General features: G+C 39.6%; 1 protein-coding gene across 1 annotated transcript in view; it reads right to left on the reverse strand.

Annotated features, from left to right (window-relative positions):
* The window catches only part of LOC150082877 (HEAT repeat-containing protein 3-like), a 189790-nt gene extending 167724 nt beyond the window's left edge, over positions 1-22066 (reverse strand). The window contains exon 1 of the mRNA XM_090378307.1: positions 21900-22066. Coding sequence (XP_090234433.1) covers positions 21900-22066 — 167 coding nt within the window. The remainder of the gene's footprint in view (positions 1-21899) is intronic.
* Between the last annotated feature and the right edge of the window lie 1977 nt (positions 22067-24043).

Genomic DNA, 24043 nt, shown 5'->3' on the forward strand with positions numbered 1-24043 from the left:
GTAATGTGTTTTCTAATGCCCAGTAGTTTTAGACCATTTGATATTCACAGTTTTGTTGGATGGTGCATCAAACGTTAGCGGGACCTCGTCCATATTTCCTATTTGGCCAAGTTCAAAAGAAATTCGTTTTCGTGCCTTTATTACAAATTTATGGAATTCCAGTATTTTTTCTTCATAATCTGCTGGTAATTTTTGTGTAACTGATGTTTTTGTACACATTGACAAACCATACCTTTGCATGAATCGGTAACACCAACCTTCTGTTCCAAAAAAATTCGGAATTCCTCGTCCTTCTGCTAATATCCTAGCCTCATGCATAATTATTTTGGTACAAACACTTCTTCCTGAATTCCTTTCACCTACTACCCGCTTTTTTACATCTTCAAGTTCTGGCCAATGTGGAGCGGGACGACGAAGGTTATGCTTACTTTTTTTTTTTAAGAAGCCTTAAATTATTTTTCTTGCTCCCGCCAGACGAGTACCATTTTTTCCGTAGGTGGCTGCCCAAAAATCCTTTCCGCAGCTCTGTTACCATGTTACGTTTGGTTTAAACTCGGTAGAGTAACTAAACCTCTTTTCTCCTGCAGCCATTTTCTGAGGGTAAAATACATTAAAATAATGTCAAGCGCCAAGATTAAACAATATTGTTACGAAACGGGGTTCTGATTAAAAACAACTGGTATACAATTAACATTGTTCTTTATTTTATTTCAGTCACCCACAATGATTACAATTCATTGTGATTATAGTCACTTCACACACACAATTAAAGTACACTACTGTACAAGGAGACTGGCCCGCCGGTCATGCCACCTTTTAAAGGATCGGCGAACTATTGAAAAACCTGGAGAAGGATCTTGAAGCTTCCATCGCCTTCTAAGGCTTTTTCTGTGTTCCATGGCTTTCGAAACTCCTTGGAACTGATTCCAAACAACTCTGCAAGTTCAAAAGTATCACAGGGTGTCCTGTTATCCTTCAGAAACGAAATTATTGACCGAACGGCGAAATACAACCTGCCCGCTCGCCCCGACGACAATGAGGGAGGGCTCACTTCTGCATATAGGACGCAGGGTGATTTTTCAAGGAATTTTTTCGGAAAAAAAGTACGTCTTATAAGCCGTCAAATACAGGGTTGTTGTTATTTGGTTTTTAGGAGCATTAGCAACTAAGGCCATATTCCTCCGGGATATGCGGTGGTCATTCCCTGACCTTTCCGCATCCTCCACATTTGGTGGTGACGGGCTCGAACCCCGGTCTAATCAAGAAGCGTGTGCTAATGCACCGCTGCTCCTTCCCACCTGGCTACGGGGAGACAACTGTATATACATGGGCTGTGTTACGGCAACTAAGAATAAGACCAGGTGCACGTATACCTGCATGTACACCAATGCTAGGAGCATAGAAAATAAATTTGATGAACCTAAAGTGCTCGTCAAGTCATCAAATGCAGACATTGTGGGTATATCTGAGATGTGGTGTCACTTAGATATAAGGGATGCAGAATTTGAATATGGAGAATACAGTGTGTACAGAAAGGACAGGAGGGGTAGGGATTATGCTCTTAGCACACAATATCTATGGCAATGCATCCAGTTGATGTGGACGGCTACTGAAATGCTGAGTCGGTGTGACGTGATATATGCAATGGGAAAACATGAGGAGTGTGTTAAAAGCCTAATGACTGTCATGAGTGCAATGAACTATACAGAGAAATAGGGTGGCCAGAAAACCATGTGGGATTTACTTAAAGATATAACTACTGTCAAGAGTAAAGGGAACAGCTTTTGCTTTTTTGAGGTTGACTACAGTTGTCTCAGACAGTTTCTAAATTCTATACCGTTGCGAAATCTGATAATGTTACCAACAGCAAATTCTAAATGGGAAGCATTCAGGGAAGTAATCGTAGAAGCTACTAGACTTTTCATACCAACTAAGAAATACTGTTGAATGTCAAATAAACTGATAAAACTCGTAGCACAGAAGTGCACATTCACACATCTCCTGTGGATTGGAGATGTGCTAATGTATCCCCAGTTCACAAAGAGAGGGGGTTATCAAAGGGTGATATGAGTAATTACAGACCTGTTAGCTTAATTTCTGTTCCAGGGAAAATAATGGAGTCACTCGTTAAAGAGGTAATGCAGGACCATCTAGACAAGATTTCAGTTATACGTCATTCACAGGACAGGTTCATTAAGGGGAGACCTTGTCTGACCAATATTACTGGATACTAGGATGTAGTCACAAAGGAACTGGGTGCAAAATATAATTTTGGTATCATATACTTGGATTTCAGGAAAGCTTTTGTTACTGTTGTATATAAAAGACTGCTGTACAAACTAGAGCAGTGTGGCATTAAGGGATGGTTGGGTAAGAGAAGAAACAGTGGTGGTTATCAATGGGCACTGGTCTTCTTGGACTAATATTATTACTGGAGTCTTTCAGGGTTCGGTGCTCGGCCAAGTGTTTTCTGTATTTATTAATGATACTGATGAAGTTATATCATGCTTAATGTCTAAGTTGGCAGGATAGTTAATGACAATAATGAAGGAATGCTGCTGCAACATGATCTATAAAAATTAGGCAGACAGGATGAGAAATGGCAATTGAAGTTTAACACTGATATTTTCTGGTATTGGTTGGTTACTTTCTTTCGCTCATACACTTTATAGTAATCCTCTCCATTTAAGAATAACAGTTCTGTTTTGGATTATTTAATTATTGACTTTCAGACTCCCTTTCAATTCAGTTTTAAAGGTATAGACGAAACCACAGAATCTCTGTATAAAGATTGTGAGATTTCTTCTGTAACTGTCAAATTCCATCAGACATTTCTTCAGTTACGAGCAACAATAAATATTAGATATATGGCAACTGCTGAACTTTAAAACTTATACTTCTTTACCAATGAAAAATTTTGTATGCAGTATTTTTCCGTTATGATAACTTGAAGTTTTAACCGAAATGGCAAATTCATAATTTAAAAAAAAAAAAAAAAAAAAATACAAAAAAACTTAATTATTGTAATAACTTTTCATCACATCGTGTGTAAGCCCCAACGATTATAACTACACTGTCAAAAGGATTATATTTTTGGCATTTTTCCTAATTAAACCCTTAAAAAAGGTTGCGAAAACCAAGCAAACCTCTGTAGATGACAAATGACGAGAATAATACCCTCAAGTGTGTACTGGAGATTACGATCGTGTCACGAAGTTCTCACGAGAAACGGCAAGCACGTGCACTCGTGACGAGAATGAACAAGTGAACCGCGAGAGAAACTATTAATTTAAAAATGTGCGTTGGGTGTCGCAGGATGGAGAATGCCAGGCTATTAAAACGCAAGCTCAGGACTACTCCAAGGTAGTAAAGATGCAATGATGACCAAAAGCGTTATGATGTGCTCACCCTGTAGTTTAAGAACAATCTGCCCAACATAAAACATTTGAAAATTTCCTTACCCTTTAAACAGATAACCCATCATTATAATTGTACAACTTGAGGCAGCGGTTCTTTCTGATCATCCAATTAAGATGTTTTCAACTGTCAAGATACCCCACATTTCAGAACTACGACTCTCTCCAGTTGCCTTTCAGTGAAATCATAAAAGGGAGCTACAACATTTCCCAGTTATGTACAGTAAATGTTTGTTTTCAAAGAACGGGTAAACCAACCGATAGGTCAGTTAAACTGTTCTGCGGGATGAAAGCTGCAGAAGAATTTCCACCATTCATTTATAGAGGCAATCCATGCGTTAATCGAATGCAATTTTGTAAATTTTGCTGCACTAAATGGGGGAAATCATCAACTGCTTATGAGCTGGAGAGATCACTATCAAATTTTTTAGGGACGGTAAGATTTAAAAAAAAATAATAATAATAATGAAACAGAAGTGCTGCGAGATGATTGGAAAACAATATTTTAAAGCGACTTTTAAATTTAACAAGATCAGCTTAAGCCTTCAAACTAAATTTTCATGATTACAATGCTAAGATGGTGTACTGTTTCACCGTAATCCGATTTCTAGATTTTGGAGAGCTTCATCGACTTAATAAATTTACTCTTGTTTATTTACACGCCGGCACGAGGTCAGAGAAGTTTACAATAAATCATGAATACAATCGTTAAACGTATTTAGCAGTCTCGAGCTTGAACCACGGTCCACTCAAAAAGCGTGTGCTACTAAACTCTCGCTCTGACCACTCGGTTACGTCAGACCTATCAATGATTAGTCCCTCAGACAAATGAAATATTTCAGAGGAATGAGGTTTCCAAAATCCAATTCTGTATTCTAAGATATATTGAGGCCTATATTTAAAAAAAGTCTTACTGTATGTAAAAATTAGTGTTTTCATTTCCATTCTAATTAATCTGTATATTTCTTTTCTCGAATACAACTTTTTTTTTTTTTTTTTTTTGAAACCCCCTAATACGAAAAGTATTAAAACCTATAGTACTTAGCATCGTGCATGGGTTGAAGGAGATGGGGAGGGATGCAGGAAACTTTGCTCCGGTGACTAAACAAGAGTTTCACCAATTCAAGCCCCCAATAAGCAAAGCGGCCGTATTGCACCGGTTGATGAGAGTCAATTACCACCTAGTGTTAGTATTGGTACATATTAGTATTATATTATACTAATGTATTACTAGTGCTATTTTATATTAGTATTAGTAGTACCGTGTATGGGTTGAGGGAGAAGGGGGGTTGGATGCCATAAACTTTGCTCTAGAGACTAAACATGGATCTCACCACTTCAAGTCTCCAATAAGCAAACTGGTGGTATTGCACCGGTTGATGAGGGTCACCTGCCACCTAATGTTAGTATTAATATTATATTATTAGTGTTATTTTATATTAGTAATCTATATAATTGAGGCTGCCGTAGCCGAGTGGTCAGGCACACGGGTGCATAACTATACGTGCCTTGAGTGACCAGGGTTCAAGCCCGTGACTGCTGAATACGGTGCTGTTTCTTGTATTCTCTCTATCATGTGAATTCCTCTGACCGTGTGGTCGTCCCGGAGTATAAACAGAAAATTTATTTTATTTAATATCAATGTGGATACACCCTAGACAACCCTTCAAGAAAAACTACGGTAGTAGTGTGAAAGGCATAATTTCATCTGTATCTCATATTGTGCTCATCCTTCACAACGAGTTGCCCATGCATTGCACTACCTCCAATAGGTAACACTTCACTAATAGAGAAGACTATTGTTACTTATTCTCGGTGGGCACCACTACTCAGACAGCACCGTTTGAAAAATGGTATGGGATAAGATACTCTGTTATTCACATACTGTCCCTATTAGACTTAGGAAAGCAAAAAAAGAAGTGTAGGAAAATGATAGTATGGAAGGAATAAATGTTGTCGAAAGAGGAAAGGAACAGTTACTCCTCACACTCACTGATCTCAAACACTCATGAAGCCCACGAATAGGCAACATTTCACCGTTAACGAACACTGTTGCTACCTAATCGCGGTAACAAGGGCCCCATCAAACCCTCTCCCAGACGGCACCGTTTCAGGGCTATTTGGCCCTTTTTTGTTGGGTGGGCACCCTGGTATTGCAAACATGACAACCCAGCTGTGAAGTTAATCACACAATATGAGGGATGCCAAAAGATTTATGTGATAAACCTTCTTTAAAATTTTTTTGTGTATTAGTAATAGTCACCACTGCATATATATAAAATCTTCTAAACATGTAGTTCTCAGAATTGATGATAAAGCATCAACTGTTCCTTGCACGAAAACTGGTAAAACTTAATATTATTTATATCATTCATGTTTAAGTTTTTAGAGTTTAACAGTTAATTTCATACAGGAATGTTATATGGAACCCCTCAACTCCAAATCCAACCTCCGCAGTGTTTCGGAACAAGTTTTGCCCTACATAGTGACCGTGTATCGAGATGGCATTGGACTCTTTAAATAAGACAACGTATCACAAGGCCCGCATTGTGCAGGAATAGTTCTAGGATCATGTCCAAGTATTTTGGGTGCTCCCTTTGCTGCCAAATTCCCCCAACGTCAACCCCATCGAACATCTGTGGGATGCGGTGGTACGCAGCATTCGCCAGTACCTCGCTCCGTTGCCGAACTTCAGGACGACTATCTGTCCAGCTGTTTCAGGATAGCTGAGAACACCTTCTGCGTTCTCGTGGAGTCATGCCACCGGTGCAAGTGGTTATTACGGCGAAAGATAGCCTCACACATTTAGGCAGATAGTCATAATATTTTAGCTCATGAGTATAAGCTTGCTTTCCTGCATCATCTGCCATTACCACCTTTCTTTCTCTTCCCCTGGCGGGGAGGAGCAGGGAACCCAGAGAATGTCAGTGGGGAATATTCCTGCCCCAATGACATTCTCTGGGATCGCCTTCCATATTGACCCCATATTTCTGTCTTCCCCCCCCCCAGTCGTCCCCCACTCTGCCTAAACTACACAATCAAAAATTTAACTAACCAAACTGAATCGTGCATCACCTTTTGGCTTAGGTTAGGTTAGATTTAAAATTTTTATGGCGCATTAGCAGCCATCTAACCTCATTAGTGTCTTACCTTTGAAAATCGAGCGTTGCCTGTTTTTTTTTTTTTTTTCCTTCCCAACCATTGGCCCTAGCTACTGATATCTCAGGAAACTAGGTGGCAGGGCCTGCCAGAGTGATAAAAAAATGATTGGGCACCTGGTCTGCCTCCACCGTTGCCCACACTTTGTTCAACTGGCCATTTAACCGTTGGACCCCAATAGGGGTCCAACGGCTAAATGGCCAGTTGAACAACGAGTACATGACACTACACTATAACAATATACATACACTTTTAAATCTCTGGCCTTTACAGCGTACTGTAACACACGACGACTACGTATACTACGCGGAGATTGGGGAAACCCCTGGTGCCGTTAGATCCTAAACACACTTTACACTAATACACCCCGAAAAGGGAAGTAATAGCAAAAATATTTTTGTATTTTAGAAAATGTTTCGCATTAACCATTCATCCACTTTTCCTATTTTTAAAACAAGGACATATTGGGAATACATCCCCTACCCTTCAAAAAAAGCATGATGATATTTTTTCACTTTGAGAAGTAATTTTATTTTCAGTCTGTTTTTTTTTCCCCCTCCCAATTACTTATCATAATCAGTTTTAGGATTATTATCTCTCCCCGAAATATAGTATTTGAAGTCCTGTGTGCGATAAAGAAACAATTTAATATAAAAAAAGTATTAAGGACTTTCATGAATAGTCTGTCTCATTTTGATAATCATACGCAAATCGTGCAAAACCATATCTCTGGACACTGTATATTTCCGCATGCAGAGTAGCGGTTGTAAGGTTACACTTATTTGACAAACTCCTCCAAAATCGCATAAATAAAAATGCGAACGTCAAAGCGGAATTTCGAGCAAATATCAAAATTTACTAGAACTAAACAAATCAACAATTTCATGATTATTAATCCGTTTTCCTGAAATACATTAGAGTTCGTGACACACACTAAAAAAAAAAAAAAAAAAAAAACATACAAAGGATATTGAATATGATGAAAAGATTTCAAAATTCCATGTTCTTGAAATTTGAATATGCACATTTTCAGTGTTTATTATAAAATTTAATAATTACATAATCTAAAAGTAAAAGAATTAACACATTTTAATTAATGATATTTGAGTTTCGCGAGATGAACGATTCGCTTACTTATAACGATCCCACTATTACGGGGAAACTTAAGTATATAACTTGACTTGCGCTGCTGTTCTCGTGGTCCACGGTAGCACAGTTGTAGCGTGCTTGTTCGCCGAGTGGAAGGGCCTGGGTTCGAATCCAGCAGAAGGTGTTTAGGAAGTTTTCCTGCCTTCTTCCACTCGGTGCTGAGTTAGTCGATCTCAGGCCGTGGAGTGAGGTTTTCTCCGGGTACTCCGGTTTCCCCTCACAGACCTAAAATCGACAGTCGGTTACACACGAGGTTACAGACAACTACACTTCGCGTTTCTTGACATTTCAATGCCCCGTTTTGGGGTATTGAACTTTCAAGGTTCTCCTACGGGAGCTACCCCCGCCCGGGAGAGGGTAGTTCCTTGCTCCCCAAGAAAATGTTTAACTAGTTTAGTTTATTCATTGATTCGAATATGATGAAAAGATGCTTACATCATTTATTATTACATTTACTGCTATAGTAAAAGAATTAACGCATTTTAATTACTAATAATCGGGTTGTGAGAATTTTGAATCATCCAGTATAAGCGTTTAACCTTGATTATTATGTGAATAAAGAATTTATTATTATTATCAGATTTAAATTCCCGACCTATTTTTACTTTGGCTGATTGATAGTCACCGTATTTATATTTGAATTATGTTACAAATACGACTAATAAGAAATCACTTTAGCAGTCTCCATTCAAGGTATACAGTTTCCAGATCTACTATGTGAATTTATTTGAAAAAGTAAATGAGAACAATAACAAATAATCTATACGAAAACCGATTTATGAGGACAGTAGAGGGATCATTTGTGAAAAGCAAAATTTCAAACGCAATATCTCAAATCCATATTGAAACATGCACTCACCCAAACTAGCAAAGATTCTCTAATAACTGAACTAGATCGTCCTATTCCAGGATAAAGGTATTTATTTTATTTTCTGATTTAATTAAACAAAAAATGACTTTGTCAACTTTGCAATTTTTGGACAGCAACTAGGTGATACTGAATTTCTTGCTTTTTTTTTTTTTTAAGATAGCAAAAATACAAGATATGAGGAAGGAGAGTTCAAATTTAAACCAGAGTTTTAATTATAATGCTATCAATAAATCATCTTGCCTGTCTCAATACTATGCAGTCTTCTCGACTGTATTCACTTTCCCACCAGTATCCCTGCAGAATAGAAGTATCAAGACAGGTTAGCATCCCTGAAGAACAGGCTGCCTGTACGACAGTGTTGCTGTCAAGCTTCTGTCCATCCAAGAATTCTTTTAAGGGTGAAAAAGAGCGGAAAATCTGAAGATATTATCTACACTGGAAGGGGGAAAGGGTGTGGTTCAGGATCTACCAACTGAAATTCCCACAGGATCCTGTTCCACATCAATCTAGGCCTGAAGACGAGAAACAGTAACTTCTGGAAAGGTCGCCAATCTCTAAGTGTTCCTGTTGGGGTGTTTTCAATTAACATTCTCAATAAAACAGCGTAATCTTTACACGTTATAGATTCGTGTCCTTATTGTATTTAATATTTATAACTACTGAAATGAACCTGGGACCGATTCTTTAATTCTAATTCCAAAATCTACGTAAAAAAATATCAAGACAATATACCACGTCTCGTATCTAGCAGATACACGCTATATTTTACTCGACTTCAGGTATAAATTAAATACAATATACAATACAAACGCATGTTGCATAAATAATCAGGGCCGTCTTCAGGGGCGATCGAGCGATGCGACCACATAGGGCGCCAAAATTTAGGGGGCGCAAAATTCTCCGCAAATTCACTGATTTGCTGAAAATCTCAACCCACGATCTTCCGAGAGTCGCGATATGAAGTCAATCTTACGTTCCGATTCATGCAATTCGGAAGAGTTCGGATTTCAGTTATTCTGCATTCAATGAATAAACATAGTGTTCAACTAACCAGAAACGGGTCCAGGGCCACTGGCGTTTCCCACGGGACACGTGGCCGTGAGGACCACGGCTTTCAGTTAATAGTAAAAATATAATGCATAAACTTAATAGGAAGTTGGATAGGGCGCACCAAAAAAATCTCGCACAGGGCGCTGTTATACCTGGAACCGGTTCTGAAATAATACATCCCACAACCACACCTCAGAAATCTAGCAAGTGCCAACACAAGATCTCTTGGATGAATGTTACTAAGTAACCAACTTCATGGGATGGCCAGTTATTCAGAAACCTCATGAAGTACACCTATTTTTGTAACAGTTGATGCACCCAAAAATTCTCAATTTTTTGGCGCATCAGATACTGTGGTCATAGTGTGACAGTTCGTGTATTATATTATGCTCATAAGCGGACTGAAAAAGCGCTACTGTTTAAGTGTCAATGGAAGAAGTTTTTTTTTTTTTTTTTAGGAGCATTAGCAACTAAGGCCATATTGCTCCGGGATATGCGGTGGTCATTCCCTGACCTTTCCGCATCCTCCGTATTTGGTGGTGACGGGCTCGAACCCCGGTCTAATTAAGAAGCGTGTGCTACGCACTGCTGCTCCTTCCCACCTGGCTACGGAGGCGCCTGAAGAAGTTTGTAAGAATTCTACCATACTCCGATCGGATATGAACCCACGCCTCTTCAAAGATTGTTAACTCTAATACCAAGGATACTTTTTGAGAATCCATGTTATTAACAGAGTTAACAACCTGTCGTTTTTCAAATTATTGTAAAAATGATCACTCCCGAATTAATCGTTAAGGGGGATCATCGGATCAAATTTCACCATAAAAACCTCTGTCATTGTGTGAAATTCGCAAACAACGAACCCTGGATGTAGAGATGCCAATAATTCTCACAAATGCTCATTACGTAATAGTCCAAGCTATTTTTGTTAACTAAGCTGAATGATTTAGGTATATTTTTGCTAAGATGCAGTTAGGGCTAAAGCCCCAAGCTGCGAGCAAATTTAGACATGTTTTTTGCATAATCCCGTCAATTTTGACATGACATTTGTTTATTAATTTAGTTGTTTTATAACAAATGAGGATTTATCTCGTGATGAAACTAATTTGAATAAATGATGATGTTGGTTTCAGCACACCAAAGTGACCATGAATCGGAATCAGGATTTAAGATTTTACATGAGAAACCAAACGATGAGTCTGAACAAGTGGATACAAAATTTGATACAGGCATCGAGAAAGAATCTTAGCCAGCCAAAGTACGTAAATACACTGCCCTACCATTAATATCTGGAAACTTGCATATCTACAAATAACCTTTATTTACATGATAACTAATAGTGTGCTGAAACCTTTAGCCTTCATGACAACCTCTTAATCTCCTGGGGAACTCTCCACCAGTTTTGTTTTGTTTTTTTTTTTTGTAAATGTCCTCCTATAATTTTTCCGCCATACGCCTTCAAAGCGGCCACCAGTTCGGTTGTGTTTTGGGCACTTTATTCACACTCACCCGACGAGCCAATTCATTCCAAGGTTCTCTGTAGGATTGAGGTCGGAGCTACAGGTTGCTAGTACAACTTTTCGACGTTCATGTCCTCAAACCAGTTCGTCACAATGCAAGCAGAATGACACGAGTGTTGTCCTGCTGATACAGATGTGGGCCCCCAATGTGCTGCCTACTTGGCAGTGTAATAGGTAATGCACAAAGTTACCTATTACCTATATAGACTTTAGCATTCATAGTTTTATTGTCAAAAACAAATCAATGGTCCCAGGCCAAACCATGAAAAACAGCCCCAGACTATCAGGCTGCTCCCACCAAATTTCACTGTTCGAGTCGATACAATCCGGTAGGTAGCTTTCTTCGCCATCCGCCACACCGAAGCACGACCGTCAGACTGGTAATTCATCCACCGTGACTCGTCACTCCAAAACACAGATTTCTCTTAGTGTACGGTCCAAGAAAGGTGGATCATACATCAAGCTATACGGTGTCTGGCACATCAGTCAGGATGAATAGTGGGTTGTAGTCAGCTACATGACTGTGGTAACCCTGTATAATGCAGCATCCTACGCACTGCACTGGCTGACATGTGTTTCAGTCGTCTCACTGACCTACATTTCCAGAGGACGATTCTTTGCAGGATTTTCTTGTCACGTTTCAGCACCAGTCCACTTCCATTTGCAGGTCACATCAACAATCGTCGATTTATTATTAATATCAATTTATTTCCAAATAAATATTCCTTTGCAGCTATGCAGATAGAGGACACGAGTTACATACAGAAATTAAATAAATAATGACAGACAAATGCATTATGTACAGAGTCCAGATACAATACACAGCCTCTGGTAAAGATACAACAGATTTAGGGATCTTCAGTGCTGTATAAACTTCACTTATAAACAGATTGCTTATGTGGCACCCTATTATCATTCCGAGCTGGGATTTTTGTTAACTCCGTCGTCCGTGGTATTTGGAATTCACAATAACACTACTGTCTCCTCGAAGACCTATGAGCATATTTATATTCTGATACGCGGTGCCTGGGTAGGACATGGCGAACCATCAACGAAAGGCATCCGGATAGTAATGATAGCCAAGTGTATAATCTAGAGAGAAAAAATAAATAATATCGCCTTCTGTAACTGGAAAGACAAGGAGTTATAATTTAATTATCATCTTCCTGTGGCAAAAGGCAATGCAAAAAAAGACAAAAATTTATTATGAACTTAGAAAACGTTTGACTGAGTCACATCTTCAATGACTACCGGCTTGCTCTTTCAAATGAGTCTGTGATTAGAGAGAGAAAGGTAGATCTTCACGTTCTGCATCTTTGAAACAACATTGCGGTCACGTGCAATGTTGCAAATGTTGCAAAAAGCATGCAAATTGAGCAGGTTTCTATCAGCAAAAAGCTACAGAGATGCTATGTATGTTCATCTAGAAATGGCAAAAGAAAAATTTCTATGTATGCAATACTGACATAAGTATAGCTGAGATCATTTGCAATAAGTGCCAGTGAATTTTGACTCTTTATGATGAGTGCCATCAATCATGTTTGCCAATTTTATATAGTTTTTTTTTTTTTTTACTATTAAACCATAGACACTATAAATATAAAACAACATAATAATTAAGTTATGTTTCAAAGTCAGTTATTCGACTTTACTTTTCATTATGTCACGATGCTCACACAGTCACGCTTTTCGAGTTTTATGTTGCCATCTTATTTTTTATATTAACAACACCCAGAATAATATATCCGAATAAATATTTATAAGCTGAAATATATAAATATATTACTTATTTCACATTTTCAACCGATTAATATAAAAACTGAAAGCTTTCATTTTTCGGGTCAAAAACGACCCAAAGATACCAGTTATGTAGCTAAATATGAAGATCCCAGTTCAGGCAATATCTACAAATCTTTTCTCACGCCCACACTACATATATAGGCCAAAAATAATTCGTACCCCACCCTTTTTTGTTCTTTAAGTTGATGGTAAATGCAACAGTACGCAACTTCCTTTGTTTCATGCCAAAACATGTAAACAACGGTGAGTGAGTGAAGGTGTGCTGTACTAAGCTGAAGAAGCTTAACCAATACCATTTTAAATTGATTACGTCAGTTATTAGTTTACAGAGTAGGTAAGAGTCCAGGGTTAGCCGACCACCGAGTATGAAGTACGTGAAGAAATGAATATTATAAATAATGTATTTAATGGAACGTAATGTTGAAAATTATATCTGTAGAAATGTGTGTTCGGGGCCGATTTGCATGTTGCATGGACTGAAAAACTTGGCATACGCTAACATGAGAAACCCTATACAGTACTTTCTGCCTGAGATCGACTAACTACAGCTTCAAATAAAGACTGGGAATTCCTACAGTCGTTGATGGGAATCGAACTCAGAAATGAGTAGCAGATGGTGATGTCCGAAGGGCTATTTTAATAAATATATGCAGTGGAAGGAAATCAGAGTGAGAACAACGCTGATACAATCCAAAATTTGGCGAGACCTTTGGACATGGGAAAAAAAAACATCGTTTTGGAGAGCTCTGAGTTTAAGGATTAATTCGTTTCATAAGTGAAAAAAGTTAATGCACTCAATGCGTTACATTTCAGGCGTGTTCGATTTTATTATTATTATTTTTTTCTTGTTTATTTGTTATTCGTTTTTTAGGAGCATTAGCAACTAAGGCCATATTGCTCCGGGGATATGCGGTGGTCATTTCCTGACCTTTCTGCATCCTCCATATTTGGTGGTCACGGGCTCGAACCCCGGTCTAATCAAGAAGCGTGTGCTACGCACTGCTGCTCCTGCCCAACTGGCTACGGAGGCGCCTTATTTTTTCTTAAATTATATGGATTTTTTTTTTTTTTTTCATTTTCTATGCTTAATAGAAATGAAAGTAAATATAGTTACTTGTATCTATCAATTAATTACTACGATTATTTATATTACATTATAGAATACTTAATCAAACTGTATAAGTTTATGTTTTCTAAAAGTTTAATTACAACTGTATAATAATTTATTACTCTCTTTTCTCTTTCTGTATCTCTTCACAAGCGACACCACGTTCACTAGTCTTGCGTAACAATACACGGGAAGAGTGAATGGACTGTCTAAAGCTAACAATACTGCATTTTTAAACTACATTTAATCTATGAATTTTTTTTCCATACAAATTGTATGGAATAATAATAATAATAATTGCCGGATTTCTATTTGTCGATTTTAATTAAATTTGGCATGACTCGATAAACATTTTTAGCAAGCCCAAATACGAAATTTCGTGAAAATCTGTCCACTGTTACCATGCGAGCGAGCAGACGGACATTGTGAAGACAATAGGCGCTACGCGTGTGTGTATATATATATATATACTGTATATACCGATGAGCCAAAACATTGTGACCACCTACATTGGTAAAGTAGTTAATGATCACTGTCAAGCTGAGCTTCTTCAGAGAGACCTAGATAGACTTCAGGAATGGTCAGAAAAATGGCAGCTATGCTTTAATCCAACAAAGTGTAAGGTATTACACCTGGGAAACAGTAATCCCAAAAAAACTTATTCACTTGGTGGAGTTCAACTAAACCCAGTACTGCAGGAAAGGGACTTGGGTGTTACAATACGGTCAGACATGAAATTCTCTGAGCATTGTAAACAGGTTGCAAGAAAGGCCCATGGTGTCCTATCGATGATCTATCGAACTTTTGCAAGTAGAGATAGGGATGTGATAATCCCATTATATAAGGCTTTTGTTAGACCACACTTGGAATACTGTGTCCAATTTTTTTTTTTTTTTTTTTTTGTTAGTTGTTGGCGCATCAGCTTCTGTGGCCATAATGCACCTCCCAAGGTTTTTCCATTTTACTGTGATCCAAGCCCGAGGCGGGATTCGAACCCGCGACCTTTGGGTTGCCAGGCAGGCACTTTACCCACCTGGCTATCCCGGTCGGCTTGTGTTCAAGTATGGAGACAGCACCTAAAGAAAGCCATCGAGCTTCTAGAAAAGGTGCAAAGACGGGTAACTCGCCTGGTGTGATCGGCAAAAGGGCGTCCTTATGAAGAAAGACTTCGAATATGTGGGTTGCAGAGTTTGGAAACTAGACACCTTAGAGTAAATTTGATTGAGGTGTTTAAGGCTCTGGAGGCATCAGTAAAACGAATGAGGACGAAATTTTTAAGATTATAAATGATGATAGAACTAGGGGACATAAATTCCAGTTACGGAGGGGAATGTTTAGATTGGACTGCAGGAAGTTTTATTTTAGCCAGCGAGTTATAAATTACTGGAATAAGTTGGCTACATGGGTGGTAGAGGCTGACAGTTTGGGGAAATTCAAAGGTCATCTGGATAGTACCTTGGGTCAGGGAAGTGCATAGGATGATAGGTTTAATTTCCTTCTCTTTTATTAATTATTATTATTTATTATTATTTTTTTATCATTGTTTTATTCGGTTTTTTTTTTTTTTTTTTGGCTGGTGCAGCATAAGCCATAGGCTTTCTTGCACCATGCGGCCATTAATACTAATACCTAATATGATGTTGGTCCTCCACGTGCAGCCAAAACAGCTCGTACCAGGCGAGGCATGGACGCTACAAGATTTCTATATATGTCTTGTGGTATCAACATGTAACCAGAAGATCCTTTAACTCCTGTAAGGTCCGTGGTTGAGATGCCGCAGATACGAAGTTGTTGTTCCAACACAAACCACAGATGCTCGATGGAATTGATGTCTGGAGATTTGGAGGCCAGGGAAATACCTGGAAGTCTTCCTCTGTTCCGCGAACCAGTCTCGAACAATCCGAGCGGTGTGGCGGGGCATATTATCCTGCTGAAAGACGGCACCGCCAGAGGGGAAGACCGTTGATATGAAAGGGTGTATCTGGTCAGCAATGATGTTTCGGTGTGTGTGCGGGGGAGGGGGGGGCAGCTCCTAGAACATGTGTTCATCTCTGTCTGGTTGCTCTGTTCCAATTTTACACACACTCTGTCAGGGTGGTTGTTGTTGTTATTTGGTTTTTAAGAGCATTAGCAACTAAGGCCATATTGCTCCGGGGATATGCGGTGGTCATTTCCTGACCTTTCCGCATCCTCCGTATTTGGTGGTCACGGGCTCGAACCCTATTCTACATCAAGAAGCGTGTGCTACGCACTGCTGCTCCTGCATACGGAGGCGCCCCTCTATCAGGGTAAGGCCATGTGTGTCATGGAAGCAAAAAAAAAAAAAAAAAAAAAAAAAAAAAGTGACAAGAGAGACTTCTCCTCCGCCCGTCACGAGGACGCGTCCCGTGCCGAGCGGAAGAAAAAAAAAAAAAAAAAAAGTTTTCCATCCCGCACTGAAAGAAATGACAGGAAAGAAAACACTGCTTGTGAGCTTAGTGTTTGTTCTGAGGTGTAATGTCATGTTTTGGCCCTTTGGGTACCTGGAAGCAGTAGCCATAGGGTGCCTGCTTCCAAGTACTCGTCCGTAGCTGCGGGGAGACAAGGCCTCCTCTACTAACTAGCTCGCCCGTCCATTCTGTTGAAAAGATTTACCCAGGGAGGACATGTTGTTTAGAAAGTAGAGAGTGGGGGGTTGGGGGTGAACAAGCCCAGACTGTGCCCCAGTCTGTGGGCGCCAGTGGAGGAGGGAGAGAGGGGAGGGAAATCAACTTCGTTTCATTTCCTGTTTTAGAGCATGAGAGTTTGAGCTGCCTTTTTCGAGGAAGCCCCGACCAAGGCAGAGCGCGAGAGAGAGTGGGGGGGGGGGGAAGGGAGAGGGGACTTTGGCACCAGTAGTGCCAATTTGTGTTCAAGTGGCTACTGACCACTTGATGTTTAGGTATTTAGGGTCAAATGGGACCAGGGGTTTCCATCTCCAGAGTGCCCGGCACATGGATGACAGGACCCAGGGTATCCCAGTGGAACATCGCTCAAAGCATGACACCGCAGGCGCCTCCGTAGCCAGGTGGGAAGGATCAGCAGTGCGTAGCACATGCTTCTTGATTAGACCGGGGTTCGAGCCCGTCACCACAAATACGGAGGATGCGGAAAGGTCATTCCATTAAGTTCCTGTTTTCAGACTACCATTCCCTGGACCGAAGTCCATCCATGGTTAATGTCATGAAAATAGTTTTATATTGTTAGTCTAATTAAAATATTTTGTTAATTAATATAATATAACTCAACTCAACTCAAAATAAATTACACTTTAAATCGGCCACTTGGCCTCCCATAAAAAAAAAAAAAAAAAGTAAAGTGCAGCCATTATCAACCGACTGCAGGATGGAAGCCTCCTCGACAATTCATGCTGAGGGAAATGGACTATAATCTGCCATGCTGGTCCAGTGCGGGTTGGCAGATCGACCGTATTCAGCAATCAGGGGCTTGAACTCCGGTCTACTCAAAGAGCGTGTGCTACTGCACTCCCGCTCCTGCCCACTCGGCTACGGAAACCTTGGCCTCCCATAAGAAAGATTAAATCTTAATTAAATCCATTCATCTTAATTATGGGAGCTCCCGTCCCTGCCACGAGGAAGCGGGCCTCTACTATCTTCCCGTATCCTTCTCCTTCTGCTAAAAACCGCGACTACAAATTTATTAAAATAAGAGAAGAGGCATTTATTCATAAACATGATCCACAGACCACCTCTCTCCAGACTTCCAAGAGACATCTCTAATTCATACCTCAAATCAACATAGGTTACACAATCGAACATAATGTGCAATGATGTCTCTGGACTACCACAATGACAAAGTCCACTGTCCACCAGCCCCAACTGATTAAGTCTCAAGGCCAGTCCATGTCCAGTCAATAGGAACATTGAGTTCAGTCCAAACTGTTGCCATGGTTTCTTCTTCATGTCCACAATTTCTACCCTTGGAATGAACTCATAGGTCTGCCGTCCTTTATCACATATATCTCAATTTTCCTGCCATTTATTTAAAATTTCCTTCATTATCCTTTTCTTTTCTAATTTAACGTCAAATATTGAATAAGTCTTTGTATTATCAGGACAAGATGTTATACCTAAATATGTCCTGTTTATATTTATTTTTGTTAGGAACAGCAGATCTGCCAATAAAACCATTGACTGAACAGGTACCCTACCCGAGACCACCTGCAAGGCCTCTGAGGAGACAGTTCGACACGCTAGAGTTATTCCTAATAATGCAAATCTTTGTGCTTGGATCAAATGCTTTTGAATTATTACTATTGGTATTCTGTGCACCCAAGCCCCAGAGGCATACATTATGATTGGCAGGAATAAGCATTCATATAGTAAATTTGTGGCTCTGCCCTTTATCCCCCAGTCAGTACGCACTAACCTCCGGAGCTTAGCATACAGTGTCCGAATTTTTTCTTTTAAGTATTTAACATGTTCGGTAAAAAAACAACCGTTCTTCAATTTTGAGTCCAAGATATTTATTTACACTCACGTAACGAACTGCATCACCCATAAGCCTCACAGTAGGAGCCCGGTTCATACTCAGTTTTCCTTTTAATAACATTTGGACAGTCTTTTCATTAGATATTAATAACTTATGTTTTTTGGACCAGTCTGCTAACTTGCTTAAAGCCTCGTCACCCTTACTTTCAACTTGTGATCTGGCATTTCCAGAGACAATCATAACCAAATCATCGCATAGGCGATAATTTCCACATCTAGTATTTCCTCATTCAAAAATTCATCGAATACCATGTTCCAAGCAAAAGGGCCTATCACCGAGCCCTGAGGACAACCTCGATATATTTTCCTGCTCACCTCACTAAATCTTGTTTTAACAACTTGTCGTTCACTAAAATAATTCCTGAATACAGAGTAAATTTTATTAGAGCAATCTGTCTTACTAATCCTATTAAAGATGTTCTCCCACCACAATCTGTCGAAGGCACCTTTAAAATTGACACAAAAATACCTAGCACATATCTCATCCCACTGCTCTCCACAACCTGGACCAATTTATAGCCTGCATCTTCAGTCGAAAGACCTTTCTTGAAACCATATTGTTTTCTTGATGCTAGGCCTTTATTGTTATAACTAATCATCAATCGGTTTATGACAGAATACACCTCCCAGCTCTTTTTACCATTCTGAAACACTACTTCGGCCTGGCGGAAACCTTACTTCAAATTTTGAAGTCTATTTTACTTCCTAGACATCTGTCTGTGACCCACAATGACTTTCAAGAAACTATTGACGTCTCAAGAGGCATCCCACAAGGAAGTGTACTGTCAGCTATACTGTTTGCAGCAGTTTTGGAGCCTTTCCTTGCTCAGAATCCGAACTTTGTTTCCTATGCCGACGATCTGAAGTTCTACGTGAGCTCAGATCATAATCATCAGATTCATGATATCAACCAGCAAGCTTCTAGGCAGATATTGAGCTTGGAAAGTTATCTTGCCACAGTAGGGCTGCATCTGAGCCCTTCCAAATCAGCACAACTGACAATAACCAAGAAGAGAGCCAAAAATGATATCCAAATCTTTGTGAGTGGGGAACCGGTGCAAAAGGTGACCTCTCATACTGATCTTGGCCTCACCTGGGACGTTGGGCTCACATTTCAGCCTCACTTTGCCAGGATGAGGCAAAAGACGTACGCTGCTCTTTGGGCAGTGCGTCAAGAGCTCGTTGGTGTGCATCAGCCAGCGCTGCTTGTTCGGCACATCCTGAAGTGTATTACGCCGATTCCTCTCTATGCTTCGGAAATTTGGTCATCTGCCCCTGCCTCATACCTTCAGAAGTATCTTAGTTTAGAGTACTGGTTGCTTAGATGGATGAACAGGGTGGTAGGCCACCCCCTAACTATCTCCAGAGCTATCCTACAAGCAAATCTAGGCACCACTCCTTGGAGACATATCATCATGACAAAAAATGTTCTCACGCTTGCACGGCTTATAACGAGGCGAACTGATGCTCCATCAATATCCGCATTAATCTCTGGCCCGAGGAGGGCAAGAGGGAAGCACCTCGACTCCTGTCTCCCTCTACGTCTTACTCTGTCAAACATTGATTCCCTGAGGAACATGTTTCCAGCCAATAGTCTTCGGATCTTCAATAAATTTAGGATCCACCCTGATAGGTTCTGTGAAGACAAGCCCTACAGGAAGGAAATCCTCAAGAACTGTTACCAGATTATGAACCTATAATACTCCCCTGCTCCTGGACAGACTTTTTTTTTTTTTTTAACTTGCCTATTTGTATATGGCAAAGACTTTCTGTTTTCATGTAATCATGTATATTACTGTATATTTTGTACATTATTGTTTATTTAACCCTGTAAAAGTCTCGGGTCGAGCACGAATGTACCCTTGTTTATTGTACATTGTGTTCCTCGCACCTTAGTCTGTATTCACACCCTTCTGGCACAGAGCCGTCCCGGGGTGACCCAAGGTTTCTTGGGAAATAAACTGATTTTAATAATAATAATCAGTTTATACAAAACTGTTCAAAAATTTTTGCCGTAACCGGAAGGAGAGCAATGGGACGATATGAACTGGTATCATTTAACAATTTATCCATATTTTTGATTAATAATTTAACTTGTGCCCTTCTCCAGCATGACGGGAAAACTCCCTCTTCCAAACATTTGTTATACATTATTGTATATACTTCAGGAAATTTTTCATAAGTTCTTTTTTTTACAGCAACTTCAATTTTATCCAGGCCCGGCGATTTGCGTACCCTTGCAAGGGACACGGTATTCCCAACCTCCACATTTGTAAAAGGCTCTTCTAATGTAAGGGAATTATACCTTCTATTTGCTTCAGTAATCTGCCTATGTGAGACATTTTCTTCTTCTAGATCATCCGGAGAGGTCATCCAGGATCCGGTTTACTGACCTTTCCCAAGTTAAAGTCTCATTTTCCGCTTCTCCTAAAGAGCAGGAGATGTCTAAAATTTGCCGTTTATTATTAATTAATTTAAAAATAGAATTCCACGGATCCTTAGATCCTTGCTCAATCATATATTTTCTCCATTTCTCAATCTTAGTTCTGTTGATGGCATGAACATAGTCACGTCTGAGAACTCTATACTGTTCTTTTACTACATCACACATTTCACTATCACCAGTTCTCCTGAGTCTTTGAAATTGGCGCCTTTTCTTAAACACTTAATTTTCTTTTATGAGTCAACTCCATTGTCCACTAAAACACAGGTCTATTCATACCCTTCCTTTTCTTCATGCACCTATTACAGCACATTTGTATCATTTCAGTTAAACTTTTTACCATTTCATCCGATGATAATTGAGTCCAGTCCACCTGCAAGACATTCTGTTCAAATTCAATGTCAAATCTGGCCCATGTCGCACTATTTATTTTAAATCTTTCAATGTCATAATATTTTCTAACATTATCAGTATTTTCGATAATAAAGGAAATGCCATTGTGGTCACTAGTAGTTAAGTTCTCGGGCACCTTCCAATGTTTAATTTTATGCATGACCGAATAAGTCGCCATCGTCAAATCAAAAAATGACTGCCCGTGCGTTGCCGAGTTGCTGGACATGGACCTACCTACTCAATTAACTCCTCTAGTATCTGTACCCTATCATTAGAGACATTACTACCCCATAGGGGAGAGTTAGCATTGGAGTCAATGGACGCCATCACCCTACCGGAACCCAACACTCTGTATAACTTTTCTAAATAACTTATATATGGCTCTATTTCTTCAGATGGTGGACAATACACTGTTACAAAATAAAACCTACCAAGATTACATATCACTTCAGCATATATACTTCTCACTATACATAGAATTTATTCTAGTTACCACAAATTCTTTATTTCTAACTATGATTGCTGTTGTAGGTCTATTACCTTCATAAACAACAGGATATCCCCTCACTTGACCATCCACAGAGTAAGGCTCCTGCAGCAAGGCGATGTCCACATCCTCCGTTTCCATTGCTTTATGCAGCTGGGCGGCAACTGCCTTGGAACGTGGTGCATTTAATTGCAAAATTTTAATGTTTCTATCCATAATTGATCTTCTTTTTGAAATTTTCAGTCGCCTTAATATATTCTGGACATTTCCTACTCGCCGCAACATGCACAGCCGTCACTCCCTTCTTAAAACAATTCCCACAAGTAGGCTCCTCACTTCGGACTGCACAGTCTCTAAATGTGTGACCTGACTTTGCACAGTGTCCACAAAGCATTTCCCTCTTACAATACTTTGCGACATGGCCGAACATTAGACATTTAAAACATTGGACAACTGCAAAGATTTCCTTGAATTTACAGGAGGACCACCGTATAAATAGGCATGTTTTGTCACTTAATCTATTCCACAATTCATTATTCACCTGGAGTATCCAGTTATTTAACTGTGTCTTTTTATTTTTATTAACCGTTAATATCTCCACGCACTCTTTGAATTTCTTTTCAGTAAAGCTATCCTTAAAATTTCCATGCCAGATTTGGTTCAGGAGTTCTTCTCTTTCAACATCAAATATGGCAATCCTCGGATAAATCGGCTTCGGCACAGTATACTTTAATCCTAGTTCTTGCAATTTGGAACAGGTCTTAATTTTCATTAGGTCATCTGTAGTCTCTGCTTCTATAAGCACCCCACAATCTCTAATAGGTCTTATATTTCTGACCTTGACCGTCGCTAACATCAGCCTTACCTCTTTTAGTATATCAACTTTAACCTCATCACTAGTTTTATGTCTATTCGAGGTGGCTTTTACGATCATGACTTTTGGAACACTAACTCTTTCTTCCACTTTTTTCGATACTACAGATGAATAACTTTCATGTCGATCAACTTTCCTCTTCAACTTTTCCTTTCATAGAACATTCTCGACATGTACTTGATGCGCCTTCTTTTCAACAATATCCCATATGTCCAATATTGTTTTTATCGCTACACTAGATACATTACTGTTTGTGTCCCAAAGAAACTCTAAGTTGTTCTTTAGCCTTAAAAATATAATCAAAATTTTCATCAACATTATCCTTATTTATATACTTCTTTTTCTTGGTCTTTTCCTTATCCTTTAAGCCACCACAATCTGAGGTCATTTCCACTTGCTTCCTTTTCTTCTTCTTAGATTCTTTATGAGTATGTGAGGTACTTGGAAGAGACGACGACCTAGTCTTATTTGGTGTCCGTTGCAAAGTCTTGCCCGAAAAAACATCTTTTTCAGTTGGTTTTTGTACCTGTGCTACCAACTCATCCAACACTAACTCCTCAGGTTCATCATCAGTGACCCCGCTGATAACCATCGACGACTCCTTATCTGTAATATCATCTTCATCACTAGATGAAGACATTATTGTATACATAAAAACAATTATTTACAATTAAAAGTTGCAACTCAAAGATGTGGAACAATAAATATTTACAATATTTACACAATACTATAAATGAGCAAAGAGCTTCAGATCCAGACCTTCAGATGCGGAAAGGTCAGGGAATGACCACCGCATATTCCCGGAGCAATATGGCCTTAGTTGGTAACGCTCCTAAAAACCAAGTAACAAACAAACATGACACCGCCCCCACCGGCTTGTTTTCGTACCATGGTGCATCCAGGCACCATCACTTCCCCAGGTAAACGACGCACACGTACCCGGCCGTCCACATAGTGCAAAAGGAAACGTGATTCATCGGACCAGACGACCTTCTTCCAATTATTCATGGTCCAGTCTCGATGCTTGCGTGCCCATTGTAGGTGCTGCCGCCGGTGAACCGTGGTTAGCATGGACACTCGGAGCGGCCTGCGGCTACACAGCCCCATTTTCAGCAGGGTTCGATGTACTGTGTTTTGACACATTACTCCCGTCACCAGCATTCCAATTACCGGCGAGTAGTGCCACAGTTGCCATGTACCATCCGGGAGAGTCTTCGCTCACCTTGAGCATCGATGAGCCGTGA

This window comes from Mastigoproctus giganteus, chromosome 7, assembly GCF_048544385.1.
Source record: "Mastigoproctus giganteus isolate SK-2022 chromosome 7, ASM4854438v1, whole genome shotgun sequence".
Lineage (NCBI taxonomy): Eukaryota > Metazoa > Arthropoda > Arachnida > Uropygi > Thelyphonidae > Mastigoproctus > Mastigoproctus giganteus.